Raw genomic sequence first — 23,566 nt, forward strand, 5'->3', positions numbered from 1 at the left:
CACACGGCACTGAAATCGCTTCGTGCAAACTGATTATTTGGATATTGATTTAATGCCCATTTAATTCATAAATTGAACTTGTATTTTCATGAGTCACAAAAACCACCATTTGGCCCCCATAAGAATACAGTTGAAATGCCTTAAGGATAGCTTTTCCACTCCCTAATAAATCTTGCTCTTGTGACTGACTGGGTTTGAACCAGGTTACTCATTAAATGTGTGGTTCATCGAACCAACTCGCATTACACCCCCCTTTGACCTCAGAACCAATATAACTGACTGGGTTTAATCAGGCCTGCTGCACAATGGCAAACAAGCAGAAGAATCTGCAGAATGCATGTGATGAGCAACCTTGCCTGAGACGTCAGTTTAATTGGAGTTCTAACTCTGGTCTCCTGTGTGCCAGACAATGCAAATGTTCAGGTCTCCGACCAATGGCTAAACCCAGTCAGTCACATGTTACCTTTGCCGGAGATTTGAACCTAATACGTCATCGGGTCTCAGGCAAGGTTAACACAAATCACGCTCTTTTGACTGAGCTTGAAGACTTGCTTTGCAGGTGGGTAGTCAAGTGTCGCCCCTTGCGCAATTAAAGCTGAATCAGCGTGAAGTAACTCGCTAAACGGGAAACTTGATGTCCTTTACAATGGTACCACTGGGGGTCGCTGTGGAGTGAGTATGTAGCAGATGTGGATCTGTGACAGCCCAAATTGTCACCCCTTTATCAATTGAAAAATGCCACTTTCAATAGCATGGTGGGTTACAATACTTCAGGAGGGTTGTCACATGTGTTTGTGAAACATATGTCCTGAGTTGGTCTCTGTATAAGCTGATTATGTCCTTTAAATTGTCCCTATAGGCTTTATCTAAGTGGGCTAACAGTGTCGTGACATGCAGGAGACCTGGTTCGAACCCAGTCAGTTGCAAGATTAAATGGGGAGTTGAAAGGCTAGCCAACTACTTTTATGGAGGCCAAATTGCAGTTGACACTCCCTTCTGACTCAACCTGTGATCAGAGGGAACTAGAACGCACAGCCATGGTCGAGGTTCTTAGCTTTCAGGAATGTGGTCAATAGCCTGAATGGTTCAAATTCTTAAAATACCAGCAACATACCACATTAGTTTCAGAAACCGCTAGAAGCGTCTGATTTTGTTCCAGGCTGAATCTTAAATGAATGCAATAGCTTCCATATTGAAACTCAAATTTAATTACATTTAAAAAAACAAGACCCAGATTAAATACAAGTTAAAAATGTTAAGTCAATGAGTCAACTTGTACATTCAAACATAGAAATGTAAATAAACTCTGTCAGCACTGAAATCACACAAGTCAGTGCTTTGATACAATCCTTGAGTTTATCATGAACAAAAGACATATGGCATCAGAATTGATGAAGGCTACCCCTGCAAACATTGACAGCAATTTGTTTGCTTACTGGCATTGATCTTTGGCTAATTGTGCACATCTGCAGTCATACTTGTTCCCAAGGCAAAGCACATGTCTTGTTGCCACAAAAAAAAAAAAGGTATTCCCTTTCCCTGATTTTACAGTGTTAAAATGTCAATGTAGCCTGAGATTGTCATAGAAAACTAGATATGCATAGAATAGACAGCATTGCGTTTAAAATAAACTGGTTGGCTCCACTGCCGGTTGTCTACACGTAGGTCTTGGGAACGATGGGATCTCCATACATGCAGTCTTCCTCCAGGGCCAGGTTGTACTGACTGCCACTTCCTCCCTTGTAGGCACTGGTCACGATCCTCAACCAGCCCTTCTCTCCCTGGCAAGAAAATAGAAACTTCCTCAATCTGGAGTGTCAGCTAGATAAATATGCTTGATGGTACATGAGCAACAGAAAAGTCAAGTTAGCTTTTCCTGTAGTTATAGGCTAGGTTTGTTGCCGCATCTTGAGCGCAATGTAATTCTGTAGCAGAACACGATTCTCTGCTGCAGTTTCCATAGGAGATCACTACAGACAGATCTCAAATGAATACCATGCATGCCATTTTATAAGCTTACCCAGGGCTCTCCCCAGGAGTTGCGGACGATCCAGAACTCCACACCATTCTCATCCAGGCCCCAGCCGGCAACGGACACAATGTGGTTGATGTAGGGCTCCTGTATATACTCAGAGTACAGGCCTCCTGTGTAGGCGTCCAACTTGTCTGTTGCCATGATCCCACAGCTACCAAGGACAAAAAAAAAGGCGTCTGTATTTAGTTAAAGCGACACTGTTTGTATGTACGTTTTGAGGGGCAGGAAGGGAAATAATACTTGGACAGAGTTGCATGGCTGCAGTAAGCCAATGAACATTAAGCAGCAACGCCATACAGACAAGCAAAATGAATTGTTCCTTCACTAACTTCCTAAGTCAGTGCTACTATGGGGTCACTGTTTCACAGCAGACATGGGCAAACTGACTCTGTGGTAGGTGCCCGTTTGACTGACTTGGCTCTATTTCTCATGCAAATCCATACACCGTCACGACAGGATGAGAAGAGAAACAGTCACCATGTTGACCAAGTCCAGTTCCTAACCTGATCGGTCCACCAGTGTAGATCTCAGCCATCATCTTCTCCCTCCCACTGACAGGGCCGAAGTCTGCGACCTTCCACAGGGTGTAGTTCTGGATGACGTTGCAGACCCCGAATGTGGTGCAGGTTCCACACTGGTTGAACAGTTTGCACGCTGCAAGACAATATGGAGAACATGTTAAATCGGAGAAATGGCAAATGAACCACAATCTTAATTTTGTGATCAAGTCTATAATGGGAAAGACTGCTGAACCAAGTGAAGTGACTGTTCAGCTGGGAGTTAAGATCTTACTCTGATCAATGGCCTGGTAGTTGTTGCAGGTCTCGTCAGGGATGCCATGTTTGTTGGCATACTCCCACACCCCAGTGTGATCACCTCCATGACAGGAGCCAGCCTCACCACAGTCCACCACATTCTGGACTGACAGGTAGGCAGAGGGCCAGGCTCCCTTCCGCTTGATGTTTATGCGATCTGGGAAAAGGAGCACACCAACAAGTCTATTAATTCAATACTTGTTCCAGAATCTGATCATAAATGTTGAAGTCAAACTTAGTAAGGACAAGTCTAGGATTCTGAAGTCATTGTATTATGATAAAGGATTACTTGTATGAGCAGAGGAAGAAATTGCCTTTGCATTTTAAAAACAGATTAAACAGAAACCCAAGTGACAGGAAACCATGAAGCTATAACTGCACAGACAGGTGTTGCCACAAACTTCCCTGCCAGGACACCCCCACCGAATGGGTCAGATGTGTTAAATGCCTGACAGGCGCATGTTTGAACAATTGCAATTCCACTTACGTTATAAAATCTAGTTTAAGTGACTTTAGATTGGTAAACTGTCTTTATGACAGGTCATCTTGAAGGGCAATTACCAAGCTTTGCAACACTGTACCTATAGAGAATCAAAGGTTTGCAGACATCCATAGCCAAATAGAATTTTACAGTCCGATCTTCATCCTGTCCATTTGTACCATGTAAACTGTATGCTTTGTTAATTTCTATGAGCTGTACAAATTAGATGACAGCAGAAAGGCGAGCTGGATGTTAGGCTACCTGCCATGGCGCTGGTGCTTCCGTGTGCCCAGCAGGAGCCACAGTACTGGGGGATGTGCTGATTGCGGGTAGTGCTGACGTAGTTGGTGCCATTGATGTTCCTCCAGTCCCAGGCCTTGGGGAGCTCATTGAGTTCAAGGAACTCGTAGGGTCGGGGCATTGTCCTGATGAAAGACATGACATCAGTGTACAAGGTGCTATAGATATCATTATTTTTGGGGGGATAAATTGGTCGTTAGTCTTGTCCTGTCTCTGAGATGCGAATGTCGAGAGCCATGCATCCTCTGAAACACGACCCCGCCAAGCCGCACTGCTTGCTTAACCTGGAAGCCAGCCACACCAATACAGCAGAGGAAACACCATACAGCTGGCAACCGAAGTCAACATGCATGTGCCCAGCCCACCACAAGGAGTCGCTAGAGCACGATGACTGGCCAAACCCTCCCCTAAACCCAGACGATGCACACTAGGCCAATTGTGCGCCACCTCATGGATATCCCGGTCAGCTGCGACACAGCCTGGGATCGAACCCAGGTCTGTAGTGACCCCTCAAGCACTGATGCAGTGCCTTAAACCGCTGCGCTGCTCGGGAGGCCCTAGATAGCGTTCTAAATGTAGAGCGGCTCAAACTCTGCAAGCATGAAGGAGCTAAGCACTCAAAGTCCCATGCAAATTGAGCTTGGCAGAGCTGTGAGCACCCAATAGCAAAATGGGATGATAAGCTTTAAACGACAGGTCAAAGTCTGCCCATACTACAGTCATCTCCTTCTAACCACAGACAAGTCAGAAACCTTGTCTCCGTCGGCTTTGATTGCTTTAAAACTTTAGATCGCCATGATGCGCCTTCTGTAATATACTGATTAAGTCTTAAAGGGGAGGAACGTGTCAACATTTGAACCATTAACCCGGGTGTACTATGTACAACAAACTCGCTCAGTGACTGACTAATAATATCAATGGCGTGCAGAAGATGCAGGCAAAGTACGCCTGAACAAATCAAGAACAAAAAATAAGCATGCGCCTGCTGGCCGCCCTACTTCCCATATCAGATGGCTACGATTATATGAAATAAACAAAAAAGTACAACACAACAAAAATCTAGGTTCCTACTACAATCATGTTGCAACAACTAACTACTATTTATAGCTCAAGAACAATCACTAGACATATCAAATTTGGTGATGGAAGACATCACGGCTAAAGTTACCTGAATCCATTGTGCTTGTTCAGCTTGGGTCTATAGCATGGCTGCTTCTCGTTAAAATAGCGTCCAGCAAAGACACCCGACACCATAAACACGAATAACAACAGTGACCGAGCCATGTCGAAAAATATTTGTCATGTGACTTCTCAGAAACTCGTTGGGATTTTTATACTGTTTCACCACGAGGGTCAACTTGAACAATGCGTAAACGCGGCGCAGACTCGCAGAGTTTTGTGTCATAAGGATTATACTTCCCTGCCATTGATTACTGGTTTTACAGACAGCACGAGGTGGTTTATAGATCAGTGCTAACTGCAGTTCGACTTAAGTGAACAACCACGCAAACGCCATCCCGTGATTAGTGACTCATTACAGTACACTACACACATAGGAACAGCTGAATTGATTATGTTTTACAAACATTGCACCTTCTAATTAATTAACCAACCAAACACTGCCCTTGGCTTTAACCATAATATTTTCAAAAAGTTACATTTTGGGTGGGGGGGTAATATTGCCGAATGGGCATAACATGGGCAGAACCTGCACTTGCAACATCCAGAAAGTGATGCATTGGTATGCTACAATTTGAGGCTTGCCAAAATATGGCATTTCCATTTTACAGGCTTGCATGTTTCATTCAAGAGAGCTATTGATACAATGTTAACAATTTTACAGGCTTGCCTGCATCAATGTGGCCAGCGATCTAAGGCACTGCATCTCAGTGCTAGAGGTGTCACAACAGACCCTGGTCCGATTCCAGGCTGTATCACAACTGGCGCACAATTGGCCCAGCGTCGTCCGGGTTAGGGTTTGCGGGTGTTCTTAACTGACTTGCCTAGTTAAATAAAGGTTAAATAAATAATAATAACCTGTGGCATTCAAATGTTGCTCGTGGCAAATGATCCGTGGCGGAAAAAGTACCCAATTGTCTTACTTCAGTAAAAGTCATGATACTTTAATAAAAAATGACTCAAGTAAAAGTAACCCGGTAAAAAACTACTAGAGTAAAAGTCTATAAGTATTTAGTTTTAAATATACTTAAGTATAAAAAGTAAAAGTATAAATAATTTCAAATGCCTTACATAAAGTAAACCAGACTGCACCATTCTCTTGTTTTTTACCCAGGGGCATACTTCAACACTCAGACATAATTTACAAACGAAGCATGTGTGTTTAGTGAGTCTGCCAGATCAGAGGCAATAGGGAAGAGCAGGGATGTTCTCTTGATAAGTGTGTGAATTGGACCAATTTCCTGTCCTGCTAAGCATTCTTCAAAATGTAATGAGTACTTTTGGGTGTCAGGGAAAATTTATGAAGTAAAAAGTAAATATTAATATATTTAATGTAGTGAAGTAAAAGTTGTCAAAAATATAAACAGTAAAGTACAGATACCCCCAAAACGACTTAAGTAGTACTTTAAAATATTTATCCTTAAGAACTTTAATGATATAGGGTGCGTTCCTTTGTCTAGGCATTGCTGACAGATCTTACAACACTTGGATAGGTTTTACATGTCAGCTAAACACAATACAGCAATCTGTCAAGTCGATGACAGTCAATGTGCTAGGCAACCATTGGTTGATGCTTTCAACAACTGAGCAGTGGAACACGACCACAGCTTGCTTGCTACTTATAAAAGTATTCCACATTACCAGGCAAGGTTGTCAACTTTTGTATTTCATGCAGTTATAATTATACAAGGAATATGACAAAGTTAATAAGATTGCTTAATGTTTAATTCCAAGAAAAGCAGAAGACAAATTTCCATCTCATGTGGACTAATAAAGTTATAGACCCCCTTCAGCACCCAGCTGTGCCCTGGACCACATATGTGAATTGATCGCCCCCCATCTATCTTCAGAGTTCGTAGTGTTAGGTGACTTAAACTGGGACATGCTTAACACCCCGGCAGTCCTACAATCTAAGCTAGATGCCCTCAATCTCACAAAAATTATCAAGGAACCTACCAGGTACAACCCTAAATCCGTAACCATGGACACCCTCTTAGATATCATCCTGACCAACTTGCCCTCTAAATACACCTCTGCTGTCTTCAACCAGGATCTCAGCGATCACTGCCTCATTGTCTGCGTACGTAATGGGTCCGCAGTCAAACGACCACCCCTCATCACTGTCAAACGCTCCCTAAAACACTTCAGCGAGCAGGCCTTTCTAATCGATCTGGCCTGGGTATCCTGGAAGGATTTTGACCTCATCCCGTCAGTAGAGGATGCCTGGTTGCTCTTCACAAGTGCTTTCCTCGCCATCTTAAATAAGCATGCCCCATTAAAAAAATGTAGAACTAAGAACCGATATAGCCCTTGGTTCACCCCAGACTTGACTTCCCTTGACCAGCACAAAAACATCCTGTGGCGTTCTGCATTAGCATCGAATAGCCCTCCCGATATGCAACTTTCCAGGGAAGAGGAACCAATATACTAAGTTAGTTAGGAAAGCTAAGGCTGGCTTTATCAAACAGAAATGTACTTCCTGTAGCACTAATTCCAAAAAGTTTTGGGACACTAAAGTCCATGGAGAATAAGAGCACCTCCTCCCAGCTGCCCACTGCACTGAGGATAGGAAACACTATCACCAGATAAATCTACAGTAATCGATCATTTCAATAAGCATTCTTCTTCGGCTGGCCATGCTTTCCACCTGGCTACCCCTACCCCTGCCAACATTTCAGCAACCCCCTGCAGCAACTTGCCCAAGGCCCCCCCGCTTCTCCTTCACCCAAATCCAGACAGCTGATGTTCTGAAAGAGCTGCAAAATCTGGATCCCTACAAATCAACTGGGCTAGACAATCTGGACCCTCTCTTTCTAAAATGATCAGCCGAAATTGTTGCAACCTCTATTACTAGCCTATTCAATCTCTCTTTCATATTGTCTGAGATCCCCAAAGATTGGAAAGCTGCCGCGGTCATCCCCCTCTTCAAAGGGGGAGACACTCTAGACCCAAACTGTTGTAGACCTATATCCATCCTTCCCTGCCTTTCTAAGGTCTTCGAAAGCCAAGTTAACAAACAGATCACTGACCATTTCGAATCCCACCGTACCTTCTCCACTATGCAATCTGGATTCCGAGCTGGTCATGGGTGCACCTCAGCCACGCTCAAGGTCCTAAACGATATCATAACCGCCATCGATAAAAGACAGTACTGTGCAGCTGTATTCATCAACCTGACCAAGGCTTTCGACTCTGTCAATCACCGCATTCTTATCAGCAGACTCATTAGCCTTGGCTTCTCAAATGACTGCCTCGCCTGGTTCACCAACGACTTCTCAGATAGAGTTCAATGTGTCAAATCGGAGGGCCTGTTGTCTGGACCTCTGGCAGTCTCTATGGGGGTGCCACAGGGTTCAATTCTGGGGCCGACTCTTTTCTCTGTGTATATCAATGATGTCGCTCTTGCTGCTGGTGATTCTCTGATCCACCTCTACGCAGACGACACCATTCTGTATACATATGTATATATACAGTGCCTTGCGAAAGTATTCGGCCCCCTTGAACTTTGCGACCTTTTGCCACATTTCAGGCTTCAAACATAAAGATATAAAACTGTATTTTTTTGTGAAGAATCAACAACAAGTGGGACACAATCATGAAGTGGAACGACATTTATTGGATATTTCAAACTTTTTTAACAAATCAAAAACTGAAAAATTGGGCGTGCAAAATTATTCAGCCCCTTTACTTTCAGTGCAGCAAACTCTCTCCAGAAGTTCAGTGAGGATCTCTGAATGATCCAATGTTGACCTAAATGACTAGTGATGATAAATACAATCCACCTGTGTGTAATCAAGTCTCCGTATAAATGCACCTGCACTGTGATAGTCTCAGAGGTCCGTTAAAAGCGCAGAGAGCATCATGAAGAACAAGGAACACACCAGGCAGGTCCGAGATACTGTTGTGAAGAAGTTTAAAGCCGGATTTGGATACAAAAATATTTCCCAAGCTTTAAACATCCCAAGGAGCACTGTGCAAGCGATAATATTGAAATGGAAGGAGAATCAGACCACTGCAAATCTACCAAGACCTGGCCGTCCCTCTAAACTTTCAGCTCATACAAGGAGAAGACTGATCAGAGATGCAGCCAAGAGGCCCATGATCACTCTGGATGAACTGCAGAGATCTACAGCTGAGGTGGGAGACTCTGTCCATAGGACAACAATCAGTCGTATATTGCACAAATCTGGCCTTTATGGAAGAGTGGCAAGAAGAAAGCCATTTCTTAAAGATATCCATAAAAAGTGTTGTTTAAAGTTTGCCACAAGCCACCTGGGAGACACACCAAACATGTGGAAGAAGGTGCTCTGGTCAGATGAAACCAAAATTGAACTTTTTGGCAACAATGCAAAACGTTATGTTTGGCGTAAAAGCAACACAGCTGAACACACCATCCCCACTGTCAAACATGGTGGTGGCAGCATCATGGTTTGGGCCTGCTTTTCTTCAGCAGGGACAGGGAAGATGGTTAAAATTGATGGGAAGATGGATGGAGCCAAATACAGGACCATTCTGGAAGAAAACCTGATGGAGTCTGCAAAAGACCTGAGACTGGGACGGAGATTTGTCTTCCAACAAGACAATGATCCAAAACATAAAGCAAAATCTACAATGGAATGGTTCAAAAATAAACATATCCAGGTGTTAGAATGGCCAAGTCAAAGTCCAGACCTGAATCCAATCGAGAATCTGTGGAAGGAACTGAAAACTGCTGTTCACAAATGCTCTCCATCCAACCTCACTGAGCTCGAGCTGTTTTGCAAGGAGGAATGGGAAAAAATGTCAGTCTCTCGATGTGCAAAACTGATAGAGACATACCCCAAGCGACTTACAGCTGTAATCGCAGCAAAAGGTGGCGCTACAAAGTATTAACTTAAGGGGGCTGAATAATTTTGCACGCCCAATTTTTAAGTTTTTGATTTGTTAAAAAAGTTTGAAATATCCAATAAATGTCGTTCCACTTCATGATTGTGTCCCACTTGTTGTTGATTCTTCACAAAAAAATACAGTTTTATATCTTTATGTTTGAAGCCTGAAATGTGGCAAAAGGTCGCAAAGTTCAAGGGGGCCGAATACTTTCGCAAGGCACTGTATATATATATATATATATATGTATATTTCTGTATACATCTGGCTCTTCTTTCGACACTGTGCTAACAAACCTCCAAACGAGCTTAAACGCCATACAACACTCCTTCCATGGCCTCCAACTGCTTTTAAATGCTAGTAAAACTAAGTGCATGCTCTTCAACCGATTGCTGCGGGCAGCCTCCCACCCAACTAGCATCACTACTCTGGTCGGTTCTGACCTAGAATATGTGGACAACTACAAATACATAGGTGTCTGGTTAGACTGTACTCTCCTTCCAGACTAACATTAAGCATTTCCAATCTAAAAATTAAATCTAGGATCTGCTTCCTATTTCGCAACAAAGCCTCCTTCACTCATGCTGCCAAACATACCCTTGTAAAACTGACTATCCTACCGATCCTCGATTTCTGCGATGTCATTTACAAAATAGCCACCAACAAACTGGATGTAGTCTATTACAGTGCCATCCGTTTTGTCACCAAAGCCCCATATACTACCCCCCTTTGCGACCTGTATGCTCTCGTTAGCTGACCCTCGCTGCATACTCGTCACCAAACCCACTGGCTCCAGGTCATCTAGAAGTCTTTGCTAGGTAAAGCCAAGCCTTATCTCAGCTCACTGGTCACCATAGCAACACCCACCCATAGCAAGCGCTCCAGCAGGTATATTTCACTGGTCATCTCCAAAGCCAACACTTCCTTTGGCCACTTTTCCTTCCAGTTCTCTGCTGCCAATGACTGGAACGAATTGCAGAAATCACTGAAGCTGGAGTCTTAAATTTCCCTCTATAACTTTAAGCATCAGCTGTCAGATCACTGTACCTGTACACAGCCCATCTGTATATAGCACTCCCAACTACCTCATCCCCATATTACTTACCCTCTTGCACCCCAGTATCTCTACTTGCACATCATTAATGCTAATTTTTTAAATTATTTCACCTCTATGGCCTATTTATTGCCTACCTCCCTACTCTTCTACATTTGCACACAGTGTATAGATTTTTCAATTTTTTTTCCTATTGTGCTATTGACTGTACGTTTGTTAATGTGCAATTCTGCAGAGTTGTTTTTGTCACTGTGCTTTGCTTTATCTTGGCCAGGTTGCAGTTGTAAATGAGAACTTGTTCTCAACTGGCCTACCTGGTTAAATAAAGGTGAAAAAAAAATATATATATATATCCTATTCCAAATATCCAGCTTTACTATTCACATGGGTTATTCCCAATGTCCAGAATGAGAAGTTGGCCATCAGTGGCTAGGCTATGGCTAAAAACCAAAGTATGTGTTTGCCTGATACCTAAACAAGCTAATTTGCTAAAGGACATTGAAACAGAAAAATAAACCATCACTTACCACACAGGATCAAATACCTTATTCAGTTACTTAACCATTTAAGGCTGTATTTTGATTTTATTATAGCTATGGTTAATTTTGGAGAATTGTGATAATGCTCTGGTAATTCATTCAAGGAAGGCAGAACCTTAAAGTGTTCCACATGCTATAAACATTTGCATATTCATCCTCCCTCCCAATTATCCATGAACCATTTGGAGACAAAATTAAAGACAGTCAATTAAATACATGAACAAATTTGAGGGAAATTCTAGCCACCTGCTCTTTTTCCCAAAAAATGTCACTCCATTGTGAATGAGTCAAATAAAAATTGAGGATTGGAAATGCTTTCTAGGTGTTCAGTGTATGTCAGTGTAAAGCGTGGAGGTGGGTGGGTCCCTGGATGCGGCATTCACGGTAGCGGCCCCCAGAGGAGACACAAGGTTGAGCATGGGGTCGTCTGAGGCCTGGCCGAACAGAGCCATGAGCAGAGCCACGCCAAAGTCGGTAGTGCGCTCCCCCTGCAGAGTGTAAGGGAGGGCAAGCGCGAGAGAGAGGACAGGTTACACCATGACTCAACTATATTTGGGCTCCCAGCCCCCATTCCCTTAGCTCCTACACATTTCTTCACCGATCTATAAGCACTAGATTGATAAGCTATACATAGGAAGATCCTTTGTTTATACAAGTCAGTCAAGATCTGTGAGGGGCTGAAATTAATTTAATATAGCATGTCTAGTCTATACTTTCTAAATATTAATTGAAACTTTAAGGAGCTGTTTCCAGACACATTAAGCCTAATGCTGGACTATAAAGCATTTTCAGTGAGGATTCTCCATTGGGTTTGCTTTTTAGTTAATGACTAGGTTTAATCTGTGTCTCAGAAATCACCCCTACTAAACTCAAATATCCAGTCACTTACAGCATGGACAGGGGAGGCTATGTCCACATGGACCCAGACCCCAGGCCAGTCAAAACCCAGGTGAGAGCCGATAGAGGCCGGCACAGGAGCTTGTGGCGTTCTTCCTGTCATTTCACAGACACAGCAAAGACATCCATTTACATTTGAGTAATTTAGCAGACACTCTTATCCAGGAACACAAGGAACACAATTGCTTTTTAAATCGATGGCAATTTAAAGATACCGTGACGAGATCCTGAGGCCCAAAGTCGTGCCATTCATCTGCCTCCATCACCTCATGTCTCAGCATGATAATGCACAGCCCCATGTCGCAAGGATCTGTACATAATTCCTGGAAGCTGATAATTTTCCAGATCCTCCATGGCCTGCATACTCACCAGACATGTGACCAATTGAGCATGTTTGGGATGCTCTCTATTAATGTGTGACAGAGTGTTCCAGTTCCTACCAAAATCCAGCAACTTCGCACAGCCATTGAAGAGGAGTGGGACAACATTCCACAATCAACAGCTTGATAAACTTTATGCAAAGCAGACTGACTGGTTTTCTGATCCACACCCAAACTTTTTTTTTAAAGGTATCTGTGACCAACAGATGCATTTCTGTATTCCCAGTCATGTGAAGTCCATAGATGAAGGCCTAATGAATTTATTTCAATTGACCGATGTCCTTACATGAACTGTAACTCAGTAAAATCTTAGAAATTGTTGCATGTTTCATTTATATTCCGTATAGATTTAAACCTTTTCTGGTCAGCAACAAAAATCCGCCCCAATTTTGTGCTGATCAGACCTCAGCGACAAATGTTTCACTTGCAATTAGCTACTTCACTAGCTAGCACAAAAAAGACAATATGGTGCATCATGTGGTGTTTTCAGAATGAGCCGAATCAGCACATCATGAGGGTTACCACAGGATGTGGTGTCGTCATCACCAGCACGAGGTGTGTTTTGAGTTAGAAAATGACTGTTCTAAGGAAAATCTCTTTTTGTAGACCTAACAATTTTGTGTGATTAACACCATCCACTTGTGTGAGACACCCTTGATAAGTTGTTTTGAGTTCCTCAGAGAATGTGGGGAGTTTGTCTTGGGCTAAAGATAAATGTCAGTGAGTGCAAAGATCAATGGAAAGTAAAACTTTTTCATTACTAGGTATTATGTCTGTCACAAGCCCTGTTAACCTTTGCTCTGATTGAAGTGCAGTGAATGTAAAACAGTCCCAACTGGCTTTTATGAGTGTTTCAACAATGTACATGTGATGACTTGACTTTCTTGGGCTAACATTTATTACCAAACCATCACTTCCGAACATTTTTTGGACTAAGTCTTATAGAAATACAAATACATCAAATATTAGAGGCCTAAATCTATTATATAATTGCAAAATAATATCCCTCTTGCTGCAAAATGACAATAAGTGATTAAAGAAGTGTGGGGCATCAAAGTAATGTAGGCGAGTGTTGTTGCCAAAGCTGCACTGTTGTGGCTCTAGAGGCCACCCGTCACACACCTGTGGCCATATCCAGGATGATGTCAGCAGAGAGGTCCTTGCTGGCATACACCACACCATCAGAGAGCACTAGCCTGCCTTCAGCATCAGTGTTGTTGATCTCCACTGTCCTCTGTGAGAAAGTTAGCAAAACAAGAGGGGGTAAAAAATGTATTTCAGGCCATAAATTCCTCAATCAGAAAGGCTATTGAAACCATAAATTAACCAAACAACAAACTAAATGTAAGCCAATAATGAATCCTTGCTCAAATGCCAGCTAATTGTTTCTTTCCCACACAAAAGCCCATCAGAAGGAAACACTCTACTTACCTCCATCAGGTTGCCATCATATTAGCCCGGTTCCCATTACCTTGCCTAACCGGTTTACATGCTCCCCCAATGGCTACTCTTTCCAGAGTAGAGCGTGTGGATGTCATCTGGCCGTGTGGCCAGGCAGAATACGGCATGGAGATTGTCCTTGAAGCCCTGAAATAAAGACACATTTCAACAGCTCTAACCAAACTTTCAGTACATGTTCCAGTAGGGTGTCTCCTAACAGGACCTTATGTTTCAAATAAGAACTTGACTTGAAAGAGTAAGCAGGGGTAGTAGGTACAGTAGGCCTCACCTGATTGACAGTAGCTTTGAAAGCTCCTAAAATGGCTGCTGCCTCACCACAGTCTCTTTCATCCCAGGCATGTTGGTCTTGATGCAAAAGAAAAGTACATTCAACCTTTACAACATTGTAATTTAATACTTATTTGGCTGGAAACTCCCTAACATCCATTGAATTGGACAAAATAATCACATTAATGACCCGCTCTAATTCCCTTTACCCATAGGGCTCTGTTCAAAAGTAGTGCACTACAGGGAATATGGTGCCATTTAGAATGCAAACCCAACTGACCAGCAATAAGCATACCTTTATACCTTTCCCTTGATGCGGAGACCTCCAGTGTCATACACGATGCCCTTGCCCACCCATGCAATAGTCTGGGTGGCACCATCTGGTTTGTGACTCAGGACTGCCAGGGCAGGAGGATTCACCACTGCCTTGCCCACCCCATAGATCTCTGAAGGCCCAAACAATCCAAAGTGATCGAGTTGATGATCACAGAAACAAATATTGTGTTATCAGTCAGAGAACCATGATGAGTGTATGTGTATCATGACAACTCATAAACCAGAATACACACTTTGTTCCAATGTGGAAAAACTAATTTAATTTGACATTCCTTTTTGCCAAAATCTCTTGGGTCCCATTAAATCAGCTTGTTTTGTTGAGAAAGTAACAAAGCTGAATAGAAACGTTGTATATTCAAAGACAAAACGGAGAGGAGAACCACCAAACAAACATACAGAGCCGTTTGCCCCCTTTCTCATTTGCTCTACTTTTGCATATTTATTTTTTTATACGGAATGTTATCATATCTTCAACCCAAACCTATATTAGATAAAGGGAACCTGAGTGAACAAATAACACAACAATTACATACTTAATTTAATCAACTAAATTATGCAACACACAATGCCCCTGTGTGAAAAAGAAATTGCCCCCTTACACTAAATAACTGGTTGTACCACCTTTAGCTGCAATGACTCCAACCAAACACTTCCCGTAGTTGTTGATCAGTATCTCACGTCGCTGTGGAGGAATTTTGGTCCACTCTTACATGCAGAATTGCTTTAACTCAGCGGCATTTGTGGATTTTCAAGCATGAATTGCTCGTTCCAAGTCCTGCCACAACATCTCACAACGTCTCAAAAATCGCTGCAGCTGTACATAGTCCACCGGTAAATAGCCCACCCAATTTACCTACCTCATCCCCATACTGTTTTTATTTATTTACTTTTCTGCTCTTTTGCACACTGGTATCTCTACCTGCACATGACCATCTGATCATGTATCACTCCAGTGTTAATCTGTTAAATTGTAATTATTCGCCTACCTCCTCATGCCTTTTGCACACAATGTATATAGACTCCTTTTTTTATTTTTCTTCTACTGTGTTATTGACTTGTTAATTGTTTACTCCATGTGTAACTCTGTGTTGTCTGTTCACACTCCTATGCTTTATCTTGGCCAGGTCGCAGTTGTAAATGAGAACTTGTTCTCAACTAGCCTACCTGGTTAAATAAAGGTAAAAAAAATAAAAATTGGGATAAGGTCAAAATTTGATTTGATGTAGACTTGATTGTGTGTTTTGGATCATTGTCTTGCTGCATGACCCAGCTGCGCTTCAGCTCGCACATGGATGGCCTGACATTCTCCTGCAGAATTCTCTGATACAGAGCAGAAATCACAGTTCCTTCTATGAAGGCAAGTCGCCGAGGTCCCGAGGCAGCAAATAATGCAAATAATGCAAATAATTCCACTATAATTGAGAATTTCAATAAGTATTTCTCTACGGCTGGCCCTGCTTTCCACTTGGCTACCCCTACCCCAGTCAACTGCCCGGCACCCTCCACAGCAACCCGCCAAAGCCCCCACCATTTCTCCTTTACCCAAATCCAGATAGCTGATGTTCTGAAAGAGCTGCAAAATCTGGACCCCAACAAATCAGCCGGGCTAGACAATCTGGACCCTCTCTTTCTAAAATGATCTGCCGAAATTGTTGCAACCCCTATTACTAGCCTGTTCAACCTCTCTTGCGTGTTGTCTGAGATTCCCAAAGATTGGAAAGCAGCTGCGGTTATCCCCCTCTTCAAAGGGGGTGACACTCTAGACCCAAACTGCTACAGACCTATATCTATCCTACCCTGTCTTTCTAAGGTCTTCGAAAGCCAAGTTAACAAACAGATTACTGACCATTTCGAATCCCACCATACCTTCTCCGCATTGCAATCTGGTTTCAGAGCTGGTCATGGGTGCACCTCAGCCACGCTCAAGGTTCTAAACGACATCATAACCGCCATCGATAAGAGACATTACTGTGCAGCCGTATTCATCGACCTGGCCAAGGCTTTCAACTCTGTCAATCACAACATTCTTATTGGCAGACTCGACAGCCTTGGTTTTTCAAATGATTGCCTCGCCTGGTTTACCAACTACTTCTCTGATAGAGTTCAGTGTGTCAAATCGGAGGGACTGTTGTCCGGACCTCTGACAGTCTCTATGGGTGTGCCACAGGGTTCAATTCTCGGGCCGACTCTCTTTTCTGCATACATCAATGATGTTGCTCTTGCTGCTGGTGATCCACCTCTACGCAGACGACACCATTCTGTATACTTCTGGCCCCTCCTTGGTCACTGTGTTAACTAACCTCCAGACGAGCTTCAATGCCATACAACTCTCCTTCCGTGGCCTCCAACTGCTCATAAACGCAAGTAAAACTAAATGCATGCTATTCAATCGATCACTGCCCTCACCTGCTCGCCCGTCCAGCATCACGGGCGAGCAGGTGCAGGCAGCTCTGACTTAGAATACGTGGACAACTACAAATACCTGGGTGTCTGGTTAGACTGTAAACTCTCCTTCCAGACTCACATTAAGCATCTCCAATCCAAAATGAAATCTAGAATCTGCTTTCTATATCGCAACAAAGCATCCTTCACTCATGCTGCCAAACATACCCTCCTACCGATCCTCGACTTCGGTGATGTCATCTATAAAATAGCCTCCAACACTCTACTCAACAAACTGGATGCAGTCTATCACAGTGCCATCCGTTTTGTCACCAAAGCCCCATACACTACCCACCATTGCGACCTGTACGCTCTCGTTGGTTGGCCCTCGCTTCATACTCGTCGCAAAATCCACTGGCTACAGGTTATCTACAAGTCTCTGCTAGGTAAAGCCTCGCCTTATCTGAGCTCACTGGTCACCATAGCAGTACCCACTCGTAGCACGCGCTCCAGTAGGTATATCTCTCTGGTCAACCCCAAAGCCAATTCCTCCTTTGGTTGTCTTTCTTTCCAGTTCTCTGCTGCCCATGACTGGAACGAATTGCAAAAATCTCTGAAGCTGGAGACTCACATCTCCCTCACTAGCTTTAAGCACCAGCTGTCACAGCAGCTTACAGATCACTGCACCTGTACATAGCCCATCTGTAAACAGCCCATCTATCTACCTACCTCATCTCCATACTGGTATTTATTTATTTATTTGCTCATTTGCACCACAGTATCTCTACATGCACATTCATCTTCTGCCGATCTAAAATTCCAGTGTTTAATTGCTATATTGTAATTACTTCGCCACCATGACCTATTTATTTCCTTAACTTACCTCATTTGCATTCACTGTATATAGACTTTTTCTTTTCTTTTCTTCTACTGTATTATTGACTGTATGTTTTGTTTATTCCATGTGTAACTCTGTGTTGTTGTATGTGTCGAATTGCTACGCTTTATCTTGGCCAAGTCGCAGTTGTAAATGAGAACTTGTTCTCAACTAGCCTACCTGGTTAAATAAAGGGGAAATAAAATAAATAAAAAATCCCCAAACCATCACACTACCACCACGCTGACCGTTGGTATGAGGTTCTTACTGTGGAATGTAGTGTTTGGTTTTCACCAAAAATAATGTAACCCATGTCATCCAAAAAGTGATACTTTTGAATTATATTCTCATAGGAAATTATTCCAAGAGTCTTGATGATCATCCAGGTGCTTTTTGGAAAACATGAGCCAACTTTTTGGATGACAAGGGTCCCATTATGCAAATACTTTTTCATGGCAATGTACCAAGAAAACTCCATAAGGGAAGTGGAAGGAAGCATGTGGTCCACACGTGACCTGATACATACAGTACATATTTATGTTGTTGTTTAAACACTTCACAAGAGTACAGCCAGTTTGGAAAAGGCTTTTATAACTGGCCCACACATTAGTCTGTGTGATTGCAAGCAAAGAACCCAACAGATTGGAGTTCCAATCCATAGCTAAAATGGCTTCAAATGGAAGCATAACACATAGCCAAGGCTTTGGATGCATGGCCATTATAACAAGCCTTCTCCTGATACAGTACCTCCAAATCCTTTCTGTTTCAGTTCCTCTCCACGAATTATGACAGGAGTAATGCCCAGTTCTGTCCCCACTGCCTTAATCTCCTGAAGACAAAAAGACATACCCAGTCAAATAGAGTATATTTGGTTTAAAATAAGTTGTTGGTTAGAGTTAGACTCCAAAGTCAGCTGGTTGGACCAAACATTAATTCATGTCACGAGGAGTAATAGCTAGGTTAGTCGTTGCCTGGAGTCCAGGTGGTGAATATCTAAATACACCATCTGGAACATGATAGTGTTTGTTCCTCTCAGATTTTCTACAAGCCAGAATGTTGAATACAATTATTTTAACTTACTCTGCGTTGTTGGTCCTTCAGTTGCTTGAAATTTGAGATACAATATCCACAGGAAAGTATTGTTTAACCAACTTTTTAAAGCATCGGTACTGAAGTTAACATTTCTATCATCTGGCACACATGTAAAACCATATAAACACCTGCAGTATACTTCGGTGATGAACAAAAGAAAAACAATTGCGGCCAGCAATTGTGAAGTCACTCAGAAAAATGAATCAAGTCAGTAAAAAGAGTTGTAAAATAACAAATTGTTCACAAACTGAACATCACTAATCTTGATTGCCACACACATAGACCTGTGTTTTGAAGTCGGTTTAACTATAACGTTACTTTCCTGTGGATAGTTTGTCAAAAATGTACCAACTGAGGGACCAGCACCACGGACATTCGGCAGAGTAAGTTTAAATAGTATTGTATTCAATACTCGTGACAAACAAGGGACATTTAGAATGTTTATATGTAAATGTGCAGAGCCTTGTCTACATAATGTGAAGACATCGCCACATTTCGTGACTAGGTTAGTCGGGGACATGCGACTTGGCACATGAACATGTTGAGAAGGTTGGAACATGCTAGCTAGCTAATACAGCAAGACTGACTTTCCCTCAGGCCGGCTTCCTCTAGTAAAATGGGGGAAAAGTTTAATATTACATTTGAATTTTTTTAAAGAATAGAGGCCAATTTCTTTTGTCAGGGATCAAGGAATTAGTCAATATGGTTGGTTGGAGAATAGAGATGGCATGTTACAAATTAACAGTGGTTTTGACCAGTGGCGGCAGGTGAGATAAAAAAAAAATTCATGAGCATGGCCTTATTTCTATTAGGCCTACAGCAAATATTGGATGACTGTCATTCATATTCCATTCACCCAGTTCAATGTACCATCGACAAGATTTAGGCTACTACATGATAGGCTACCCGAATTTGCCCTATAAACATCACGAGGTTGCTACAACCTATCCTACAAATTAAAGTTTATAACGTAGGTGTACAGGTCAAGAGACAAATTGGAGGAATAAAAGGTGACAGACAGTGATACATTCAATACCACCTTGCACACTCTTACCTGCATCTAGCTTATCTGGACTGCAATAATTCCATTCCGTTTGCTTCCATTTAAGAAAAGTTTGGCAATAGAATCAGCGGAATGAATACACCCCTGATCCCCGCACACACAGTTCACTTTCATAGCAGCCATATTCAGCTTCATCACTTTGCTTGTTGTATAAATTCCTTCTTGCATCTACGCACTCTCCGCCTTTTAGCTTTTCCCTTCGCTTGTGGACTTCAGTGCAAAACACGAGCGGTTTGTGACCAGGCGCAAAAAACTCTCCAAGCCTAACCTTCATACCATAACCGCTACACAGCCTACATCATTGTCAACATATTAATGTTGTCAACAAACTAGAACTAACACGTTAGTAAACCCACAATCCAATCCATGTATGCAATCACACAGTACAGCAAGCAGTTTAGCAGTTGTCCCGGTGGCAATAGATTTATAAAAACCGAAAGCTTACCTTGACTAGGAAGAGTTGCAGTGTTGGATAGATAGCCAGCTAGTTAAAAAGAAGAAAAAAGCCTACTCAACAACCGGACTCTCTGTTTGAGTCATGTTGTTGAGTAGGCTAAATTAGCTAAGTAAGTGAAAGGTAAACTAAGAAAATATTTACGACATATAGCTAGCTCCATCACTCTGCTGCATCTCCTTAATAATAATAAAAAAAGGTCTTTATGCACTGCAGTGCTAGTTGGTTGTAGCTTTTTATTTTTTATATATTTTTTTACCTTTATTTAACTAGGCAAGTCAGTTAAGAACAAATTCTTATTTTCAATGACGGCCTAGGAACAGTGGGTTAACTGCCTGTTCAGGGGCAGAACGACCGATTTGTACCTTGTCAGCTCAGGGATTTAAACTTGCAACCTTTCAGTTACTAGTCCAACTCTCTAACCACTAGGCTTCCCTGCCGCCCCATGCTTATGCTTTCAGTACTAGATTTATTCTCTGATCATTTGATTGGGTGGACAATATGTTAGTTCATACTGCAAGAGCTCTGATAGGTTGGAGGGCGTATTTCCGGAAGTGGTCGTAATTACTGTGTAAGTCTATGGAAGGGGGTGAGAACCATGAGCCTCCTAGGTTTTGTATTGAAGTCAATGTACCCAGAGGACAGAAAATAGCTGTCCTCCAGTTTATACCATGGTGCTACCCTAGATGGTGCTGTTGAACAAACTTTATTTAACTCTCTGCAAACTGGAAACAATTTATCCGGAGGCTGCATTCATTGTAGCTGGGGATTTTAACAAGGCTAATCTGAAAACAAGACTCCCCAAATTTTATCAGCATATCGATTGCGCAACCAGGGGAGGAAAGACCTTGGACCATTGTTACTCTAACTTCCGCGACGCATATAAGGCCCTGCCCCGCCCCCCTTTCGGAAAAGCTGACCACGACTCCATTTTGTTGATCCCTGCCTACAGACAGAAACTAAAACAAGAGGCTCCCACGCTGAGGTCTGTCCAACGCTGGTCCGACCAAGCTGACTCCACACTCCAAGGCTGCTTCCATCACGTGGACTGGGAGATGTTTCGTATTGCGTCAGATAACAACATTGACGAATACGCTGATTCGGTGTGCGAGTTCATTAGAACGTGCGTTGAAGATGTCGTTCCCATAGCAACGATTAAAACATTCCCTAACCAGAAACCGTGGATTGATGGCAGCATTCGTGTGAAACTGAAAGCGCGAACCACTGCTTTTAATCAGGGCAAGGTGTCTGGTAACATGACCGAATACAAACAGTGCAGCTATTCCCTCCGCAAGGCTATCAAACAAGCTAAGCGCCAGTACAGAGACAAAGTAGAATCTCAATTCAACGGCTCAGACACAAGAGGCATGTGGCAGGGTCTACAGTCAATCACGGACTACAGGAAGAAACCCAGCCCAGTCACGGACCAGGATGTCTTGCTCCCAGGCAGACTAAATAACTTTTTTGCCCGCTTTGAGGACAATACAGTGCCACTGACACGGCCTGCAACGAAAACATGCGGTCTCTCCTTCACTGCAGCCGAGGTGAGTAAGACATTTAAACGTGTTAACCCTCGCAAGGCTGCAGGCCCAGATGGCATCCCCAGCCGCGCCCTCAGAGCATGCGCAGACCAGCTGGCCGGTGTGTTTACGGACATATTCAATCAATCCCTATACCAGTCTGCTGTTCCCACATGCTTCAAGAGGGCCACCATTGTTCCTGTTCCCAAGAAAGCTAAGGTAACTGAGCTAAATGACTACCGCCCCGTAGCACTCACATCCGTCATCATGAAGTGCTTTGAGAGACTAGTCAAGGACCATATCACCTCCACCCTACCTGACACCCTAGACCCACTCCAATTTGCTTACCGCCCAAATAGGTCCACAGACGATGCAATCTCAACCACACTGCACACTGCCCTAACCCATCTGGACAAGAGGAATACCTATGTGAGAATGCTGTTCATCGACTACAGCTCGGCATTCAACACCATAGTACCCTCCAAGCTCGTCATCAAGCTCGAGACCCTGGGTCTCGACCCCGCCCTGTGCAACTGGGTACTGGACTTCCTGACGGGCCGCCCCCAGGTGGTGAGGGTAGGCAACAACATCTCCTCCCCGCTGATCCTCAACACTGGGGCCCCACAAGGTTGCGTTCTGAGCCCTCTCCTGTACTCCCTGTTCACCCACGACTGCGTGGCCACGCACGCCTCCAACTCAATCATCAAGTTTGCGGACGACACAACAGTGGTAGGCTTGATTACCAACAACGATGAGACGGCCTACAGGGAGGAGGTGAGGGCCCTCGGAGTGTGGTGTCAGGAAAACAACCTCACACTCAACGTCAACAAAACTAAGGAGATGATTGTGGACTTCAGGAAACAGCAGAGGGAACACCCCCCTATCCACATCGATTGAACAGTAGTGGAGAGGGTAGCAAGTTTTAAGTTCCTCGGCATACACATCACAGACAAACTGAATTGGTCCACTCACACAGACAGCATCGTGAAGAAGGCGCAGCAGCGCCTCTTCAACCTCAGGAGGCTGAAGAAATTCGGCTTGTCACCAAAAGCACTCACAAACTTCTACAGATGCACAATCGAGAGCATCCTGGCGGGCTGTATCACCGCCTGGTATGGCAACTGCACCGCCCTCAACCGTAAGGCTCTCCAGAGGGTAGTGAGGTCTGCACAACGCATCACCGGGGGCAAACTACCTGCCCTCCAGGACACCTACACCACCCGATGTCACAGGAAGGCCATAAAGATCATCAAGGACATCAACCACCCGAGCCACTGCCTGTTCACCCCGCTATCATCCAGAAGGCGAGGTCAGTACAGGTGCATCAAAGCTGGGACCGAGAGACTGAAAAACAGCTTCTATCTCAAGGCCATCAGACTGTTAAACAGCCACCACTAACACTGAGTGGCTGCTGCCAACACACTGACACTGACTCAACTCCAGCCACTTTAATAATGGGAATTGATGGGAAATGATGTAAATATATCACTAGCCACTTTAAACAATGCTACCTTATATAAATGTTACTTACCCTACATTATTCATCTCATACGCATACGTATATACTG

The 23,566-nt window shown here is 43.3% G+C and overlaps 1 protein-coding gene and 1 pseudogene across 1 annotated transcript; both read right to left on the reverse strand.

Annotated features, from left to right (window-relative positions):
* Nucleotides 1–1,148: 1,148 nt before the first annotated feature.
* On the reverse strand, nucleotides 1,149–5,034 carry LOC139370980 (cathepsin Z-like). The gene is made up of 6 exons (XM_071110929.1): nucleotides 4,800–5,034; nucleotides 3,593–3,756; nucleotides 2,828–3,007; nucleotides 2,539–2,689; nucleotides 2,021–2,186; nucleotides 1,149–1,781 (listed from the first exon to the last, which is right to left on the reverse strand). Exons 1-6 carry the CDS (start codon nucleotides 4,913–4,915, stop codon nucleotides 1,656–1,658), a joined length of 903 nt encoding a protein of 300 aa, XP_070967030.1. The 5' UTR covers nucleotides 4,916–5,034; the 3' UTR covers nucleotides 1,149–1,655.
* A 6,561-nt stretch (nucleotides 5,035–11,595) lies between these two features.
* LOC139369444 (probable aminopeptidase NPEPL1) lies at nucleotides 11,596–20,021 on the reverse strand (annotated as a pseudogene).
* Nucleotides 20,022–23,566: the final 3,545 nt, after the last annotated feature.

The sequence above is a fragment of the Oncorhynchus clarkii genome, chromosome 17 (assembly GCF_045791955.1).
Source record: "Oncorhynchus clarkii lewisi isolate Uvic-CL-2024 chromosome 17, UVic_Ocla_1.0, whole genome shotgun sequence".
NCBI classification, from domain to species: domain Eukaryota; kingdom Metazoa; phylum Chordata; class Actinopteri; order Salmoniformes; family Salmonidae; genus Oncorhynchus; species Oncorhynchus clarkii.